The sequence below is a fragment of the Phalacrocorax aristotelis genome, chromosome 1 (assembly GCF_949628215.1).
Source record: "Phalacrocorax aristotelis chromosome 1, bGulAri2.1, whole genome shotgun sequence".
Taxonomy (NCBI): Eukaryota; Metazoa; Chordata; class Aves; order Suliformes; family Phalacrocoracidae; genus Phalacrocorax; species Phalacrocorax aristotelis.
The window spans coordinates 164,853,621-164,871,743 of record NC_134276.1 but is presented as its reverse complement, the minus strand read 5'-3'; the positions used below and the strand labels follow the sequence as shown (position 1 = coordinate 164,871,743).

General features: G+C 45.3%; 2 protein-coding genes across 3 annotated transcripts; both read left to right on the top strand.

Moving 5' to 3' along the window:
* The first annotated feature begins 140 nt into the window (after positions 1 to 140).
* Positions 141 to 5,074, top strand: APOLD1 (apolipoprotein L domain containing 1). The gene is made up of 2 exons (XM_075079146.1): positions 141 to 278; positions 2,450 to 5,074. The coding sequence occupies exon 2, from the start codon at positions 2,455 to 2,457 to the stop codon at positions 3,193 to 3,195; it is 741 nt and encodes a 246-aa protein (XP_074935247.1). The 5' UTR covers positions 141 to 278; positions 2,450 to 2,454; the 3' UTR covers positions 3,196 to 5,074.
* Positions 5,075 to 9,492: 4,418 nt separating this feature from the next.
* On the top strand, positions 9,493 to 17,910 carry DDX47 (DEAD-box helicase 47). 2 transcript variants are annotated; one of them, XM_075079129.1, is made up of 12 exons: positions 9,493 to 9,637; positions 10,363 to 10,456; positions 11,912 to 12,100; positions 12,778 to 12,849; positions 13,395 to 13,513; positions 14,034 to 14,105; positions 14,228 to 14,344; positions 14,512 to 14,658; positions 14,963 to 15,100; positions 16,481 to 16,551; positions 17,083 to 17,212; positions 17,303 to 17,910. In XM_075079129.1, the coding sequence occupies exons 1-12, from the start codon at positions 9,542 to 9,544 to the stop codon at positions 17,423 to 17,425; spliced, it is 1,368 nt and encodes a 455-aa protein (XP_074935230.1). In that variant the 5' UTR covers positions 9,493 to 9,541; the 3' UTR covers positions 17,426 to 17,910. The 2 variants fall into 2 exon arrangements, with proteins under 2 accessions (XP_074935230.1, XP_074935237.1); XM_075079136.1 differs by lacking the exon at positions 12,778 to 12,849.
* Positions 17,911 to 18,123: the final 213 nt, after the last annotated feature.

Below are 18,123 nucleotides of genomic sequence, written 5' to 3'. Positions count from 1 at the left end.
GAGATTTTTAAAAATTTTTTCCCCCTACACTTCAGGAAAAGCGAACACACAATGTTCATTCGCAGGGATCATTTCCTGAACATGATGTGTGCTCGCTGTCCCGCAGGTCACTTTCCAGTGTGTCACATCCTTCTGCACAAGGGAGAGCAGGAAATGGCAAACTCCCAGTATGAGGCAAAGCATTCCCATCACAGCAATTGGTCCACAGGAGCTATAAATTGGTCTCCTCCAGAAACAGATCAAAATTTCTCTTTGGGGAGGTCGGCTGGAAACTAAAGGTAAGTTTGAACAAGTAGTTTTTTGGAGTCTCTCCAAGTACTGTATTAGAAAAATGTTTGCAGGTTTTGGACTAATGTATTCCTTTACTGTCAAGGAGATTTTTCTCTACAAGCAGGAGTTAGTTTTGTTTTCCTTTATGCTGGCATAAATCAGTGTATTCAAAAGATGTGAATAGCTGTATGGGTTGTGCTATATATTGAACGACTGTTCTACTAACTGCAGTGAGATGGCTGCTGTTATTACCTGAGACTGTTCTCAGCAATAAAATCTGCAGAACAAATTGTTAGGAGGCTACAGGAATTGATATATTTAATGATCATCATATTGGACTGTAGTTAAGTTGTTGATGATATGGTCATTGCTCATTTCAATGCCGGTATCCATTTAGCTTAGTGTTAGTCCTTGTGCTTTCAGCTTCATCTCTGACTATAGTGTAAGAAATAAGAGGACACTGCCTCCAGCTAAGAAAAGCACAATGTACTAAGTGTCTCAAATGGCCCAATGATACCAAGAGAGACCAGGGTCATTGTTCTGAAGGGCATAGGGGGATGTCCTAAAGATTCTGTTGGATGGATTAGGACAAACAGAAAGGGAAAAAAATGAGGTTAGAATTATTTACTTACACGCTTCAGGATGGAAAGGCTCTTTATGGTAGGAAGTTTCCTCCTTCCGAAACACGGGGACTCTGCAGAATGAAAGCCCCAAGGATCCTAACTATATAGTGTGCCCATATGAGGGACCAGGTACCTCCAGTTCACATAGTACAAAAGACAGAAGAGAAAAGGTGCCTGCAGCAATTAATACTTTTGTTTAGTTGGTTCTGGGACAGGATCTTTCTGCTACAGAGGCTTCTTTTGACTATGAGGGCATTATGGACTGCAAACAGCTTCTTAGCAATATGGCTAGACCTTGCTGGGTGCAGAGGCAGTGCAGCCTTGTGAACAGTGCAGTGTTGTGGAGCACAAAAGCCCTGCTCCTACCAGACAACTGGTGATGCTGTATCACTCCTGTTGCCTCCCTTGCCTCAGTTGCCCTATATGTAAGCAGGGTTAAGGATACTGGCTTCCTCTGTAAAGCTCTTTGCAGCCCTAGAGCAACCTGCAAATGCTTATTGGAATATTTCTTTCTACCCTTGTGACAAAGAACAGAGAGAGCAAACAGGGATCACCTAGCACAGGGATCACCTAGCACTGAAACCCTGAAGATTCACCCTCTAGAAGGGAAGACGCTCTCTGGCTCTCCTGCCACGGGAGGTTGCGATAGCCAGCAGTTTTCAAGACTTTTCTATTCACAGGCCCCTGTATTTCCCCTGTTTCCCCATCCCCAAGGGCATGCACACTGAAAGTGGCTCGCTTTTTTGATGTGCCCTTCATGACCATTTTAAACAAGGTCCATAGGTATCCCTGCCACTGTCACTGGAGATCCACCACCTAAGCACCACAGAACAATGGTTCCCATCTTTGTCCAGACCCTGACGCCAGGTTACAATAGGAAAAAAATGCTGCAGGACCTTGAGTTGCTTAGGCATAAAGAAAGGAAGGATGTACACAATACCCATCTGAGGCATCAATGAGCTTCTCACCTCCTAGATGGAAAAGCCAGACCTTGACTCCCCTCAGCAGCTTCCCTCTGTCCTCCTTTAATGGGAAAGGACCCCTAAATTGCAACATGGGATGGGTGGGTTTCACCTCCTCGGACCCCTGGCTTTCTTGTGAAAGATGCCCCGGAGTATAGCAGATCCTCTGAATGCCATCATGGGGACACCTTAGTTCTGGCAGCATTACTACTTTGGGTTCTGAGCACTTAATCTCAAGGGAATTTCTGTCTCCAGGGTTGGAAGAGGTATTTTGTGTCTTCAAAGAGGTAATAACAGCACCTCTGACCCCATCCCTTAAATACTTACTCTTTTCAAGGAACAAGAAAAACATTTAGAAGTTCGTCTGTCTGAAAGTTACAGTGGAATATGGTAATTAAATGTACATGTGTGTACATGCATGTGTGTCTGTGTATGTGAGTGTGTACGTGTGTGCACAGCGAACCTTTCAAGATGCTGGGTGAAGCAAAAAAATTTTGGCTGGCTGCCATCCCTGAAATGGTGGACCAGGCTGAGCATGTCTCATGGGTTTTTTTCATCATAAATCCCAACCCAGCCTTTTCTGTTTCTGGACAGAGGCCATGGAGAGAAACGGTGCTGCCTTTCCCCAAACACTAGACCCCACGCACCACTTCCACATAGTGCTACTGGATCAGAGACGGAGGCTGCGTGGTCAAATCGCTCACCTTCACAAGGCTGCTCGTAAACTCAACAAGCTCCGCAAAAGGTCCCTGATTGCCAACATCAGTGGGAGCACCCTGACTGCTGCAGGAGCAGTCACAGCCATCGTGGGGCTGTCCCTGAGCCCAGCAACGCTGGGAGCCTCTCTCCTGGCATCGGCTGTGGGTCTGGGCCTGGCCACTGCCGGGGGGGCTGTCAGCATCACCTCCGATCTCTCCTCAGTGCTCTGCAATTCCCGGGAGGTGAGGAAGGTGCAGGAAATCGCAATGACTTGTCGGAAACAGATGAGGGAAATCCTTGGCTGCCTGGAGTTCCTCCGCCGGGGGCAGGGTCCAGGGGACCCCACACTTCGCCAGTCGGAGAAGAGGGCTTCCATCTCGCTGTACAACTCCGTCTGCTTCATGGTCTTCTGTGGCTCCCACAGCTTCCTTGTGCCAGAATACACAAAGGAGGTCACAAAAGTGAGCCAGGCCATGCTGAAGGCCAAAATCCAGAAGCTGGCTGCCAACCTCGAGACCTGCACCAGAGCAATGGATGAAGTCTGTGAACTTCTTGAGTCCAGAACAGATCTTTCCCCACACACAAGGAGGCTCACCTTGGATGCTAAAACCACTACTGAGACCCTAAGACCATCCAGCTGAAACAGTTTTTGCCCCAGAATTAAAACCAGGCTTGGAGACTTTACATTATAATTGCCACTATTAGCACTTCTACCTGTTGCTATTGTAATATTGATTGTGCTCATCCACGCAGGTGTGCACATCTCTCCTGTGTCTTATTTATATCTGAACACAAATTCCATCATAATAGGAAACCAAAGGTTACACGCCCACACACCCCGCCACCTCACAGCAGCTACCTGATTCAGGCTGGAGGTTGTGATGGACATGTGGACTATCAGGTACACAGCAGAGATCCCAGAGCCTGCAGGCAGGGGTAGTTGGCTGTTCCTCAGACCCATGTTTCCCCAGCCATCTCCCCAGCTCTGCTTCCCCAAGGCAGCAAAAAGAAGTAGGTCGGGAAACTGATAAAATCCCTGCAATTGTGGTGCTGACTGACCCTGGATTGTAAACAACTTATGAATCTACCAATGGTAAAAGGGCTGGTGTACCCTCAAAAAGCCAACAGTTGCCAATTTCCAGTAGGGTAAGGTCCTGTTACCAAGGTACATCTGGAAAGGCTGTTGAAGGAAGCAGTTCCAGATATGACAGACTGTATGGATGGCTCATCAACCTGGGGTGAAATAGCAGGGCCAGAAATTGTTATCCCTTCTGAAGAAAAGCCTCCAGGCTGAGAACTGTGATGTTTGTGTTCTATTTATTTATATAGGATTATTTTAAGGTTTTGATATTGTATTTAATGGTGTATATTTTTTTTCTTTAAAAAGGAGGCTTCTGCTCCAAAGGAAAGCAGTTGTTCTTAGAGGCAAAGCAAGTCTGTGGCATGTAAGAGAAAGTTACCTGTTCTTTGGCTGTGAGGGAGGGCAAGTTCTTCTAGGAAAAGGAGAGTATGGCCTGAATACTGGTAGTTATAAAATCTGAGACATGGTCAACCAGTGACAGATCTTAGGAATGAAAACAGGTAGAAGGACAGGTCAGTGACCCCGGGACCAGAGCCTGCCTCAGGGGACTGGTGGAAGAAAGCAGTTGTACCTCTTGCAGCAGAGAGGGAAGCGTAGGTTTGTGTTGCTGATCTGAGCTGGAGCCCAGCTGTGATGGGAGCACATCTGAGAGGTGGAGGTGCCACTCTCCGTGCAGTCAAGCAGCCTGTGAGACCCACAGTGGTTTGTCTGTGAGGGTGGAGGCAGCACTCACGGAGAGCTACACGTACTCCTAGCAGTGCTTCCTGCAGTAAGCTTAATGTTAGCAATATATATACTGGTACTAATACTCAAGAGGGTTGCAGAGGAGTAGGACGATTCAGAAGCAGAGCACTTACAAAGCAGGAAGAAGGACTGAGACCCTGTTTCAAGGGACTGTTCTGATAAATATGTCCTTTGTGATTTTTGACCCTTCAGTGCCTCAGTTCTCTGTCTAAAAATGATGATAGTAGCACTTCCCTACATCACAAGGATGTTTCTGGGACAAATATTGCAAAGTGCTCAAGTACTGTCATGATGGGGATCATGTCAGTACCTTGAAGAGGTACAGGGAAGAGACCCCGGAAACTAGCTTGAGACAGTCAGAAGGGTTAATGCTGGGATAATACCACCTCCACAGGTAGGCCCCAGTGGATAAGGGAAATTTCCTTGCAGATACATGAATCAAAATGATCAGAAAATCCACTCCATAATTCTGTAACACTGAGCAAACTTGTAGGAAGGGCAACACTATGTCTCGCAAAGATTGAATCCTTGTCCTTTTTGTCTCTTCCTCTCATGACACCAACTTTTGTTTTCACACATAAGAAGAACAAAAGCTTTGGTCCTTCAGAGTACAACTCAGATGCCTGTAATGCCTGTGCTTGTTTGCCAGAAATGAACAAGTACACTGCTTGTTCAATTAAATGAATATGAAGTGCTTTTTTGTCAGTGTTTCTCTGTACACCTGCATATGATCACATTCTTCCCCCGGCTCACCCTGCTCGATTTCATGCTGCAGGCACTGGAGCCAGGGAATCGATAGGAGCAGCTAGACATGTTCAGAAGGGGAGAATGAAAAGCGAGGTCATTAGCTCCATGCCACGCAGCTGGCATTTTTGTATGAGTGTATGTGTTTACGTCTGTGTGAGTGCATACCCTGGTGTGTAAATTAGCATTGTGAATGCTGATCTCTGACATGCAAACGCTGAGGTGCATATGTTTGAGCATGTAAGTGTGTTTTTGGAGTTTGAACTGCACACTACAGGAAGGCAGATGTGATGCTAAATTTTTCTTAGTAATGTGGCATACCACCAGCCAACTCTACCAGATCAGTTATGAGTTCACCATACTTCTGAGATGGCTGGTTTTATTGTTACAGAGAAAATTATATAACTTTTATGATTCTCCTATACCTCCTCCTCAGTTTTCTAGTAATGCAGCTATGTCCCCATATCCACACACAGGGGACAACATAGAAAAAACAACAGCTCTAAATGGACTAGTCTGACTGGCAGAAGAATCTGAGTCTGATAGCTTAGAGCTTCATGAGGGCTGGTTTGCTCTGCTCAGTGCAGTCCTGCACTGCAATCACAGCCACTTTTTCAGCAGCTGGGACAAATCAGGAACTCTAGCTTCCATTCTCAGCCACACAGGCAAAAAAAAATCTTGCTTCTGCTCTGTTTTTCCCTAGATCAACCCTTCATTCACGGTCAGAATTTGGGTTACTGTGCAGTGCTGCTCTGCAAAAGCGGTTGAGCCCAAGGTACCATGCTCTCCTGGCCAGGTCTCAGGCACTTCCCTCTCTGAGTTTGTTTGCTAGGAATGCAAAGGGAGGCTCAGGCAGAGAGTGGGGTGGCAGGCTGGAAGATCTCTAATCCTACACAAGACAGAGGAGCTGTGTTACTTTGTTTGCTCCAGAACCCATCCAGTGCTCTTGGACACCTTCTAAGCCAGGTGGTCCTGTGAGTCTAAGTCTGACCCCCACACCTCAGCTACACTTAATCTAGCAGCTAGCAGACCGGGCAAGAGGTGGTCAGATCCTCCTCACCCAGCTCCTGGCATGCTTTCCTGTCTCCTCCCATGCAGTCAGTGCTGGATCTCATGTGATACCCTGGGGAGCCAGCTTTGGGAACTCTGTTGGCAGAAATCTTCCATATTTGGGGGTAAGATTCATTTCTTGATCCTTTTTCTCCCTGAAACAGCTCACTGCTGGGTCCAATAGGCACCTGAGCTGGTACCAAGAAAGCACATGAAGCAAGTGACCCTGGCTGGGACAGGGGTGCACCTGCTCCAGTACTTAGTTCCAATATCGTGGCTCCCTTAGAGTCACAAGCAACATTTGGGAGAAGTGACTTTGGTAAACAGGGTGGGTTTTTTTAGTAGTTATGTTATTTACCCTTCAAATGAGTAGATGTGTTGGCTGAACTCTTCCTTTGGTAGCTGGAGTGGCAGTAGGGGAAGGGTACATGTGTGATTTGATGATTAGCCAGGGCTGACCTCCTGATGCCCTTTTATTGAAACTGCTGCAGGGAGGAATGATTCAATGGTGAACTGGAAATGCAAATGTAATTTTAACACAATGTCCCAAAGTACGTTTTGAAAGCATAATAAAAGGTGTCTGTGACAAAGGAGCATGAGAATAGTCAGGGAGTCAGGATATCCCAATAGCCTCCCTCTGAGCATCCCAGTGAGTAGACAGGACTGTTTACCATTAACTGTGACCTACTATACACACCGTCCATCTTGTCTTATGCATCTCTTGTGAAATAGTTGGCATTATACCTGCACTAAAATTCATCTTCTCCCACCCTGTCCCCCCTAAGGAAGACTGAGCTTGTAACCTGCAGTAGGGCTAGGAATGTATTTGGTCAAAAGCCAAACCTAAAAGCCCTGGTGTGAAAATTTCAAAATCCAGTATAATCTGCAGTGTCCTGTGCTGAAATGCACAGAAAGGGAGTTATCATCTAAACTGGAAAGTCACCAGGAGAGAATGGCTCCACCCTGCTCCCCACCAAAACAGCACCTACCATTTTGTATGGACAATGAGTTCAACAAAGAATCACAAGCAGCGACTTCCTGTCACATCCCTGACTCTATTTCCTGAGGCATCCCAGTGACCCTTAAAGGGTTTATGTCTGAGTACTCGCCAGGCTTAACCTTCAGCAATAATAGTATATAGCAAGCTCATGGCTCAGACTGCTGTAATTTTTGAAACACATGGTCATAACTAGCACCTACATTGGGTGTTTCTTGTCGGGATTTTTTGTCTTGTTTTTATTTATTTTAAAATCATTGCTCCTGAGCACAGCGGGATGCAGCAGTTTCTGCTGTGCAGTGAATTGTTTCAGGTTTCCTCTCCTTTCCCTGTCACGCAGAGAGTTTGTTCGGATTTCCTCTCACTTTCCTCATTGTTCTGGGAGCAGAGGAAACGGCATGCTTGGAATCCAGTGACAGATGCTCAGGTACGTCAGCATTTCCACAGCGAGCACACCCAGCCTAACCAGCCTAACCCAACCATCAAAAGAGGGAGTTCTGCTCAAAACCAGAGTCACAAGTTCCGTTTTGCAGTCGACTCTGCTGTCCTTTTGAAGACTGAGCTCTTTGATACTTTAGCATCCTTTCTCCTAAAACAAAACATGTTCACCTAACTGAAATGTTGCCCTGCTGTGCTCAGCATTGAGACTACAGATCAGAGAGGAGGCCACACCCAGACCAGATGGAAACCAATGAGCTCAGGAACTACCATCATGACATGATCTTTTGATGCTGCTCTCCCTCAAAGGGCACTAAATCCATCACCATTTTCACCTCTCACTGTGCACTTGCAGGCTCCCTGCCTGTATCACAACAGCAGCAATCAAGAGAGCTGGGGAAGTGTTTGCATCTATTCCCATCCCCTGTTCTCTCATTTCATGCTGTGAGTTGCCACAGTTCAGTGTATGTACTTCTGGCACTTTAAAGTTGCACATTGGCAATTACTATAAGCAGGAAAACAAAGTGGAAAAAGAGAGTTCTTGACTTTTCCTTCTTTCCATTCACTAGTACTTCAAAATATTTCATACCAGCACTTCTGAAGAAGTTAATTTGCTTTTTATATGTATTATATATATAAGTTTATATATTTTTTTGTATTTTTGTGCCTGAATAGCTCATTTTGTCTTGTTCTTTCACAATTCTAGAGTTTATGAATACAGAACACCATCATTCACACTGCCTAAACAATGCAAATGCTGAGCTGCAGGCTTAGCCGTTTGCAGTTAACACCAAGCAGGCAGGGTTTCACACAGCCAATTCAGTGTCTTCTTATCCCGGTACAGGTGGCTATAGCTCCATAACTCCCCCTTCCCTGGAGACCTCTCTGGAGAAGGACGTTGAGGTGCTGGAGCATGTCCAAAGAAGGGCAACGAAGGTGGTGAAGGGTCTGGAAAACAAGTCTTATGATGAGTGGCTGATGGAACAGGGGTTTTTTAGCCTGGAGGAGGCTGAGGGGAGACCTTATAACTTTCTCCAACTACCTGAAAGGAGGTTGTAGTGAGGTGGGGGTGGGTCTTTTTTCCCAAGTTACTAGTGACAGGACGAGAGGAAATGGCCCCAAGCTGCGTCGGGGGAGGTTTACATTGGATATTAGGAAAAATTTCTTTACTGAAAGAGTGGTCAGGGATCGGAACAGGCTGCCCAAAGAGGTGTTGGAGTCACTATCCCTGGGGGTGTTCAAAAAACATGTAGACGTAGCACTTCAGGGCATGGTTTAGGAGATATTATGGTGTTGGGTTGGCGGTTGGACTTGATGATCCTAGAGGTCTTTTCCAACCTTAATGATTCTCTGATTCTATGAGTTCAGTGAAAATCCACCCAGTTTCTAATTTAGCGAAGGATAGCACTCACCACTTAAATCAACCCCCCTTACAGAAGCGTAAGCTCAATTACGTTTAAAGAAAACAAGTCCTGAACACATGTAGACGAAAGGCCTCCTCAAGCGTGCTGCTTAGTAGCCTTGTGCAGAGTCAGGATGTTTCCGCAGACAAGCTCGGCCGACGTGGGTTCCCTTACATCAGGAGAGGAGAAAAAGACAGCACGTGTGCCCCGAGCACCGCACCCACTCCGCAGAGACCCGCGCTCGGAAGAACTCCGGATGCAGAAGACAGCTTCCGACCTCAGGAACACGGGACCGCCGGGGCCGGCCTCCGCCGACGGGACGGGACGGGACGGGACGGGACGGGACGGGACGGGACGGGACGGGACCGCCCGCCTCCAGCTCCAGCCGGCGGCAGGAGCGGCAAGAGCAGGCCCCGCCCCGCCCGCTCCGATTGGCTCTTTCCTCGGAACTACAAATCCCATGATGCCTCCAAGGAAGACTACAGCTCCCAGAGTGCTCTGCGCCGCGATAGAGGCGGGGACGGCCCAAAATGGCGGCAGGAGAGGAGGGAGGGCGGGCAGCGGAGCTGGCGGCAGTGGAGGAGCCGGAGGTGGCGGTGGAAGACCCACGGAGCTTCAAGGACCTGGTAAGGCCGGGCTGGAGCCACTTCTGCCCCTGCTGCTCCTTCCCCCGTCCCGAGGAACACCCTCCTGCCCCCCCCCGCATATAAAGGGGAGGGGGGAGCCCCTCGCACAGCCCCCTGCGCCAGGCCGTGCCCCACGCTGCCCCGCCGCGCTCGCCCTGGGTTGCGGCCCTCGGCGGCTGCAGGCGGCCCCAGGCCCGGCGGAGGCGGCGGTGGGCGGCGGGGCAGACACGTGGGCCGCCGCCGCCGCGTCTCGATCCGCGGGCGGGGCGCTGTGTCCCGATGGGAGGTCCGGGGGGTTCGGGCCTCTGCTCCGGTCAGGTTGGCGTTGCTCCGGCCTGTGCCCCTCAGCCGGCTGCCCGTGTGTTCGGCTGTGTTAATTTGCCCAGGCGTGTTCCTTTTTCCATGCTCGTGGGATACTCCTAGAGGGGAAGAGAGACAGCTGGGGGTGTGGGGAAAGATCCTTGTGTAAACTAGGGGAAAAACGACTTGTTTCTTACTGATGGCAGTCACCTCGATCGGTTCTGAACAGATCTATGAAGTTACTGGTGGATGTGGGGATCACTGTGGGTTGCTTGCCCTTTCGTGTAGTTGTGTTGAGGGCCTGATGGGGTTTGTCTCTGCTAGAGACAAGCTTGGCTCTGTTGCAGCATGTATTTAACTTTGTGGTTTAATTTAAGTCTCCTTGGTGATGTCCATTTCCCTTCTCTCTTTTCACTAATGTTTAGGGAGTGACAGATGTCCTGTGTGAAGCTTGTGACCAGTTAGGATGGAAGACGCCAACAAAGATCCAAGTTGAGGCTATTCCAGTGGCTCTCCAAGGTGAGCGGTGTGCTTCTCTGGTCCCAGATCTGGGGATACCCCAGGAGCTCTATGTGAATGAATTTTACTGAGTGAAAAGTAAGTGGCAGGGGTGAGAGTGTTCTCACTTCATCATTGAAGATCTCTGTCTAGAAGTAGTCTCTCTGTTTATTCTTGTGGCCTTCCCAGGTGGACCTTAAAATATGAATTTATCCTGTAACACTGCCTGCAACTGCAAGCTTTCAAATCTGTACAAACATGGGTTCTGGAGTGTTCACTACTGTTGCATAGTTCTGACAGTCCACGTTAAGTAGAATGACTGTCAATCATTTGAGCCGCTACTCAGCATCAACCACTTTCTTTCTGAAATACTCAAGGATACACAGGAAACTTCTGATAGATTTAGGACTTTGCCTTTTGTGGTAGAGACCTACAGTGTGTGTCTGAAGTTGACTGATTACATGACTTGTATAATCTTCTTTGCTGTGAGCAGGCAATTCTTTGAAATTAAATTTCTGGAGTGAGTAATAGTCAAACTACAGTGACTTTTTCTAAACATCCTGGAACTAAAGGAAAATAAATTACTGAATTCATCAAACCTTTCTACCCCTAGAATATTTGGTTGGGTTTTTGTAAAAAAAAAAAAAAAAAACCAAAAAGAAACCCAAACAAAATTCCAACCCACTGTGAAAGAGGAACAGAACAATGTGGTGACAGAATGGGAATAAACCTTCAGTGTCTACTCCGTCCTGTCATTTAACTGTTGTCAGTCTCTTACCCCACATATAAGATTCTCTTGGAAAAAAAACCAAAAGTAAGATTGCATTCCTGAGAAGTTATCTCCACTTTAAGGCCTATTGGCAGCATTTTCTTCTCAACTGTAGGAGTTTAGAAGGTCAGAATGGATTCTACTACTGACTAATTCTACCCTGTTGTCTACACTGTTTGGGGTCAAAAGACTTCTTGTCCTAATGCTTCCTGCTGCAGACCGGTTTAGATTACTCGCTTAATCAATGGCACAAAATTGGTTGTGGCTTGTGAAATGTGAATTTGGTAGTGCTGTGGTCTTGTAGTTCGTATGACCTAAGCCTCAATCACTGGACTTTATTTCCTTGTAAGCTGGTAAACGGACAACAGTTGGTCTAGAATACACCTGGATAGAAGCAATAGGCTGTAAACTGACAGATATGAGAAATAATAGAGTAAAGCTTTTTTTGAACCTGAAGTTTGTATGAAAACCTGTATTTTGGCAGAATTTTAACTAGAGAATGTAAAGGATTGAGACTGTAGTTATTGTACAAATGAAGTAACACACTTAAAAATGCTGCAGAGATGTTCTGAAAGTCTTTGTTTTGGCCCTTTGTTCTTTTTTACCCTTTGTGTGTCTCCTTTTTTTCTATCCTTCTTGTGCTTTAAGGGCTTCTTTCTCTGGTCTAGATTGGTAACAGGTTTTGCCCTCCTTGCTACTTCTTGTAGGCAGAGATATCATTGGACTTGCAGAAACTGGCTCTGGAAAAACTGGAGCTTTTGCTTTGCCAATTCTTCAAGCACTGCTGGATACGCCTCAGCGATTATTTGCTCTTGTCCTCACACCAACAAGGGAGCTGGCCTTCCAAATCTCAGAGCAGTTTGAAGCTCTTGGATCCTCCATCGGTGTCCACACTAGTAAGTGGCTTTGTGATACTGGAGCAGTTTTCCTGGAGACTGGTTTGTCAGCTCTAGATTGCAAGGGATAAAGTAGAGAGTATTTGTATGGAGGACTGAACAAAAGGTGAGAAAAGCTTGTGACACTGGAAGACATAGATCTGGTATCAGGTTTGGGAAAGAAAGACTGTATGGTCTTTTCTCATGGAGTAGGCTGCAGCTCTTCTGCATTTTATGTCCAAACAGTAAAAGATAGAAGTAGGAGAGAATCTTCTTATTAGTAAGTTTGTGTCCAGTGAAATTGCATAGAGCTCCGCTCTGTAGTGTGATGTAGTTTAATCTTTCCTTCAGACTGTCTCTGTTGGTTCTTCAGATATTCTCTACAAACATAAAAGCTTTGTGGGTATTTTTAGAATTCCTGGATTTTTGCAGCTGAGTTAAGCTGAAATGAGTAGATTCTCCCTGTAGCGCTTCAGCTGTGAAAATAAAATACTCGTAGCCAGCAAGGACTTAATGGTATGCCTTAAGAGGCCTGGGAGGGTCAGGTGTGCTAAAATAAAGTGAATTCTCATAAAGATAAGTAGCCCTTCATTTGTACAGAATTGTTGTGGGTGGCAGGGAGTAGGAGGAAACACTGTGGTGCCAGGGGCTGACTGGTGCTACGCTGAGAGACTCACTATATTGTGTTTGTCCTGCAGCGGTTATAGTGGGTGGAATTGATACGATGTCTCAATCTCTGGCCTTAGCCAAGAAACCTCATGTTATAATTGGTAAGTTAATGCACTGGGGTATGGGGTATGAATATTATCAAACTGCATTTGCCCAAAGAGAGAGTGCCAAAAAGTTTTGTGCATGTGAAGAAGTGAAAGTACATCCTTCATTTGTTTTCGTCCTGAGGTCTGACTACTGGCTTGTTAGTGTTTCTGAAGTATATACCAGTAGCCTTGCTGCTACAAGCTCATTCCAAAGCATTCCTGCTAGAATGCCTTTGGCTTGGTTTTTCATTCTCCTCAAGTATTCAAAATGCTGGTCTTGTTCTTCTCAGTACAGCTCATCTACAGTCTGTTCTGTTTTGCCTTTTTTTTTTTTTTTTAAGGGGGAGGGGGGGAAGGTGGGCATTCTTCAGAGAGTCTGGCTCTGTTAGTCTTATTTCAAAACTCTTTGAAGATGTCCTGTGAAAGAATCCTTCCCACAAAGCAACCTGCCTTTACTTCTCTTGGAGAAAATTCCATTTCTGTAATGGATGATTCTCTTGCATCTTTGGATCTTTTCCTTTGCTTTCATTCTAAATTTGCTCTTGTGATTTTCTTGATAGCAACCCCTGGCCGTCTAGTTGATCATCTGGAGAACACAAAGGGCTTCAACTTACGAGCTCTGAAGTTCCTAGTGATGGATGAGGCTGACCGGATCCTTAACATGGATTTTGAAACAGAGGTAGGAATCTGCTAAAAGAAGAGGTTAGCACACTAGATAAGTACCTTTAAAATCACTTCATACAGTCACACAGTAAAAACTGAGCTGTTCTGTAGAAATTAATAGCAAATTGTAACTAAGATCTAATAATTGCACAGAAGTCTGTGGTGGGAGTAGAACTCTGCTGAGTTCTGCAGAGCACTAGCAAGACAGTAGGAAGCATTTTGCCTCCGAAATTAACTGGTTTCTCTGGAGTGCCTGATACTGACACAGTTCCTGTAGAACACAATCACATGCACGTTCCTGCAGGAATATTGCCTGATATTTGCTCTGCTGTTTCATTTCTGGAGTTCACACTGCCTAATTGTCAACAAGCTATCAGCCTCCACTCTCCCTTTAGAAGAAGGGAAATTTGTTCCTACTGTGAGTCTAGGTTGCACACATGCATTACTCTTCATTTGGATGATCATTATATTTGGAGGAGGCTTATATCTTGATTGCTTTTGTATTCAGCATTTCCATTTCCTTTCTATTTTTACAGGTGGATAAGATATTAAAAGTGATTCCTCGAGACCGGAAGACATTCCTGTTTTCTGCTACCATGACCAAGAAGGTGAGAGCAGAGTACTCTGCTTTAGTTATCCTCCTATGAGGCTATATTGTTGGCTAGACTATGATACAGGTTTCTGACAAGATCTTTGTCCATGTATTAGTAACTTACATTGATGTTCCCAGGTTCAAAAACTCCAGCGTGCTGCTCTGAAGAATCCTGTTAAATGTGCTGTTTCTTCCAAATATCAGACAGTTGAAAAACTACAGCAGTACTATATTTTCATCCCCTCCAAATTCAAGGTAATGCCACTTCTGTTTCTTCCCTCTTCTGGTTGTGTCTAGTCATGCTGTTCCCACATCTGCCCAATATCTCGTCATCTTCTCTGGCTTATACTTACTCTTTAATGTGGCATATGTGATTATCTTGGTTTTTTACCCTCCCCCCGTCTCTGCATGTTTCTTTACAGGACAGCTACCTGGTTTATATCTTGAATGAACTAGCTGGAAACTCTTTCATGATATTCTGTAGTACGTGTAACAATACTCAGAGGACCGCTCTACTGCTGCGCAACCTGGGGTTCACTGCCATTCCTCTCCATGGACAGATGAGTCAGGTATGGGCACACCCCACAGAATGGAGTAGACAAGAGACCTGTCACTTGGGAAGTGGGCTGCACCATACTGAGTCACAACTACCTTGCAGAAGCAGTGTTTCACAGATACTGGACTGGACTGATCCCTAGAAATTTAACTAATGTAAATGCTGCCACTGATTCTGTAATAGTTAAAAAATAGACTAGAGAAGTGAGATTTCTGAGTATTTTTCCCCCAATTCTTCTGTACCAGTATTTCAACAAGAGCATATTAACCAGAATAAGCATTATTCTCTCACTCCCTTTTTGACCTCCTCTCTTCCAGAATAAGCGGTTGGGCTCTCTGAACAAGTTCAAGGCAAAGGCACGTTCTATTCTGCTGGCTACTGATGTTGCAAGCAGAGGTCTGGACATTCCACATGTAGATGTGGTGATAAACTTTGATATTCCTACGCACTCTAAGGTAAGCTAGTCTGTGTCCCAGCTGAGAGCTCTCCAGGAGGCATAGTCAAGCTAGACAAAGGAACAAAGACACCTCCTCTCTGTTCTGCTGACTGGAAGACTAGTTCACGCTTCTGTAGATTAAAAGATGTAGTTCAGCCTCTGCAACTGAGTTGGTATCTCAGTTTGGTTGGGTGCCCTCGTCCGGATTGTAGAACTGATCCCATAAGTGAAGAGGGGAAGTGAGGGGAGTTCCATGCCTCTGTATTTCTGCTCAGAGTTTGTGTTTTGCCGTATTACATTAAAGTGCTTCTAGACTTTGAAAATAGTTTTAACACACGACTAGTTTCAGGTAGTCATCTCTGTTCCTGTCATCCAGGTCTGCCCTCACATTTTAAACTATTTAAAAAAAGATAAGTAAAAATTCTCCCATTATGTTCAATGAGGATTTGACCAAGAAAGGTATCTTTAATATGTTTCACCTTCATATCACAAAAGTACAGCAAACTGGAAAAAAGTGAGTTGCTAACTTTCTACCTTATAGAAAGTATAGTATTATCTTACGGGTGTGGCTTTGTTTCCCAACCTAGTTTCAAAAAGCATACTGTTAACATGCATTTCAGGAATTGCTATTCTTCCTTACAGTGATCAAAGATACTACACATTGCAAACAGAAGAAAGTACGGTGATTCTTTTGAAGACACTGCTTTTGACGTTGTAAAAGGACAAAAGTTTAAAAAAATACTGGTGGAGGCAGCAGCTTGAGTGACATCATTACAGTTTCTGTGCCCCTCCCTCTCATCTCACCATGTCACAGAACACGTCCTTTCTCATGATGTTTCCTTTCTCCACATACCCTTCATGGAGAAGGCAGTATTTTAATTTCCATAATGCAGTATGTAACCTGGAAAACAGCCTAGAACCGTATAAACAGAAGACACTCAATAGATCAGATGCTTCTTTCGTTCTCCCCTTCACTGTGCTTGCCAAATTTAAATCTACTTGCCAGAAAGCTTGTCTGGAAGACACTGTGTAGAGCACAAGATCCCAAGACTGAAAATGCAGGCATTGGCCCACTTCAAATATTAGCTTTTCAAGGCAGTGATAGTTGATTAGCAGTGATGTATCACAACTTTTGTCCTGCAGCATTAAATAATTGGAGGTGGTCTTTTCCTTTAGAAAGAGAAGAATTGAAATGTTAAAACCAAAGATATGCTTCCACAAGCCAGCATCTTCTCAAATCCTAATGCTATGCATAGGTCCAAGTATTTAATCCTGGATGTATTTTCTCCCAATTTTCTTGTTCTTTCCTAAAGAACAATTATATGGGCTGATTTCCCATAACTTCTGTTCTGTGTTTGGCACACACATCTCATTGCATATCAAAAAAAATTCCTTTCAGGATTACATTCATCGTGTTGGGAGAACAGCTCGAGCTGGGAGATCTGGCAAATCTATCACCTTTGTCACACAGTAAGTGTTAATGTGGCAGACTTATTTTTCCCAGCTGTAGTTCAGAACAGAAAACATCTGACCTTATTCTGGGTGAGAAGAAAATACTACTTTTCATTCCGAGGTGCCAGTTGGATTTATTTAGTTAAATGGGAGAGAATTCAAAGCATGGGGTGGGGAGGGAAAAGGTCCAGGATAAATTCTAGAAGCAGGCATGTAATGAGCAGAACTAACTGTTTATAACTTGCTTGTATAATATACATACATTTTTATATAATGTAGGTTAAGTAAGTGTGGTTTTTGATATATACTGAAATATTTGTCTAAAAAAAAGTCTTTGCTAAATACTTCTGAACAGAGATAAGCTGAATAAGTCAGTGAAGCCATCCCAAATGATGGCATCATTTGCATCCAGTTAAGAGTTGCTTGCGAGACCATCAGCACAAGCTAACAATATCTGTGTGCTGGAGGTAAGGGGTGATGTCTGTGGGTGGTGATAGCTGAAGCAGTTGCAGGAGGGCTGATTCAAGCTGGTGTCTTGTCTTTCCTCAGGTACGATGTAGAGTTGTTCCAGCGCATTGAACACCTGATTGGCAAGAAGCTGCCAGCATTCCCCATGCAAGAGGAGGAAGTTATGATGCTGACAGAGCGTGTAGCTGAGGCCCAGAGATTTGCTCGGATGGTGGGTGCTGGCTTTTTGTCCCTCTAGTCTTTGTAGTCTGAATTTCTTCAGGTGCCAGACCTCTTGGTCAATCTCTTGATTGTATTGCAGGAGCTGCGGGAGCAGGGAGAAAAGAAGCGATCTCGGAATGGTGATGATGATGACACAGAAGAGGCTATTGGTGTCAGGAATAAGGTGGCAGGTGGGAAAAAGAAGAAAAGGAAAGCCTTCTAGTTCAGTATTTGGACAGACTTTTATTTTTATCTTTATGGCTACGTGAACTCAGCAAAAACAGTCTACCAAGCCATCTCCAGTGGATTTTTTTTTCAGAACTACTTATTGTGAAATTGGGCAGTCCACCTGGAAACAACTTCCTCTCTTCTGCTTCACCAGTTACAGTCTGAGCTTGGCCCATTGTGGTACCATGGGACCAGTCTTCCTTTCAGAGCCAGCAGACCATCAGCTCCAGACCTGAAAGCAGCTGTGGTCTGGCCCTGGTCATTCACAAAGAGGTGCATCTTGGGTGTAGCTTTCCCACTGCGGCAGCCTGTCTCAACTCAGACTCACTGAGTGCATCTGGGGTCAGATAGGTCTGTTAGAGAGAGGAAAAAGTTAAAAGAAAAAACTGAGTTTCCACAGCACAACTGTGATGCCCTTGCCTTAGGAGAAGGACATGTGACATGGAGAACTCCAAATATATTTGCTTAATTTTAAAGCTATTTGTTTTTCCTTGTCTTATCACTGACCTGTTCTGCTCATCTTGAATATTGGCTCTGCCAGAAGGTCTTCTTAGGTCAGTCTTAGCGATTCATGTGTGACACCAATACCTTAGATGTGTCAGCTGAAGAGAGGCCTAGCACAGAGATAGCCTAGTCCTGCCGAAACAGGTTATTCAGCGCCTGGCATTCGATCCAGAATCTGTAATGATTGGC

Coding starts and splice junctions, on each gene's coding strand:
- DDX47 (XM_075079129.1), top strand. CDS start 9,542: ATGGCGGCAGGAGAGGAGGGAGGGCGGGCAGCGGAGCTGGCGGCAGTG. Junction 12,101..12,777: donor CTCCATCGGTGTCCACACTA/GTAAGTGGCTTT, acceptor TTTGTCCTGCAG/CGGTTATAGTGGGTGGAATT. Junction 14,106..14,227: donor CTGCTACCATGACCAAGAAG/GTGAGAGCAGAG, acceptor TGATGTTCCCAG/GTTCAAAAACTCCAGCGTGC.
- APOLD1 (XM_075079146.1), top strand. CDS start 2,455: ATGGAGAGAAACGGTGCTGCCTTTCCCCAAACACTAGACCCCACGCAC.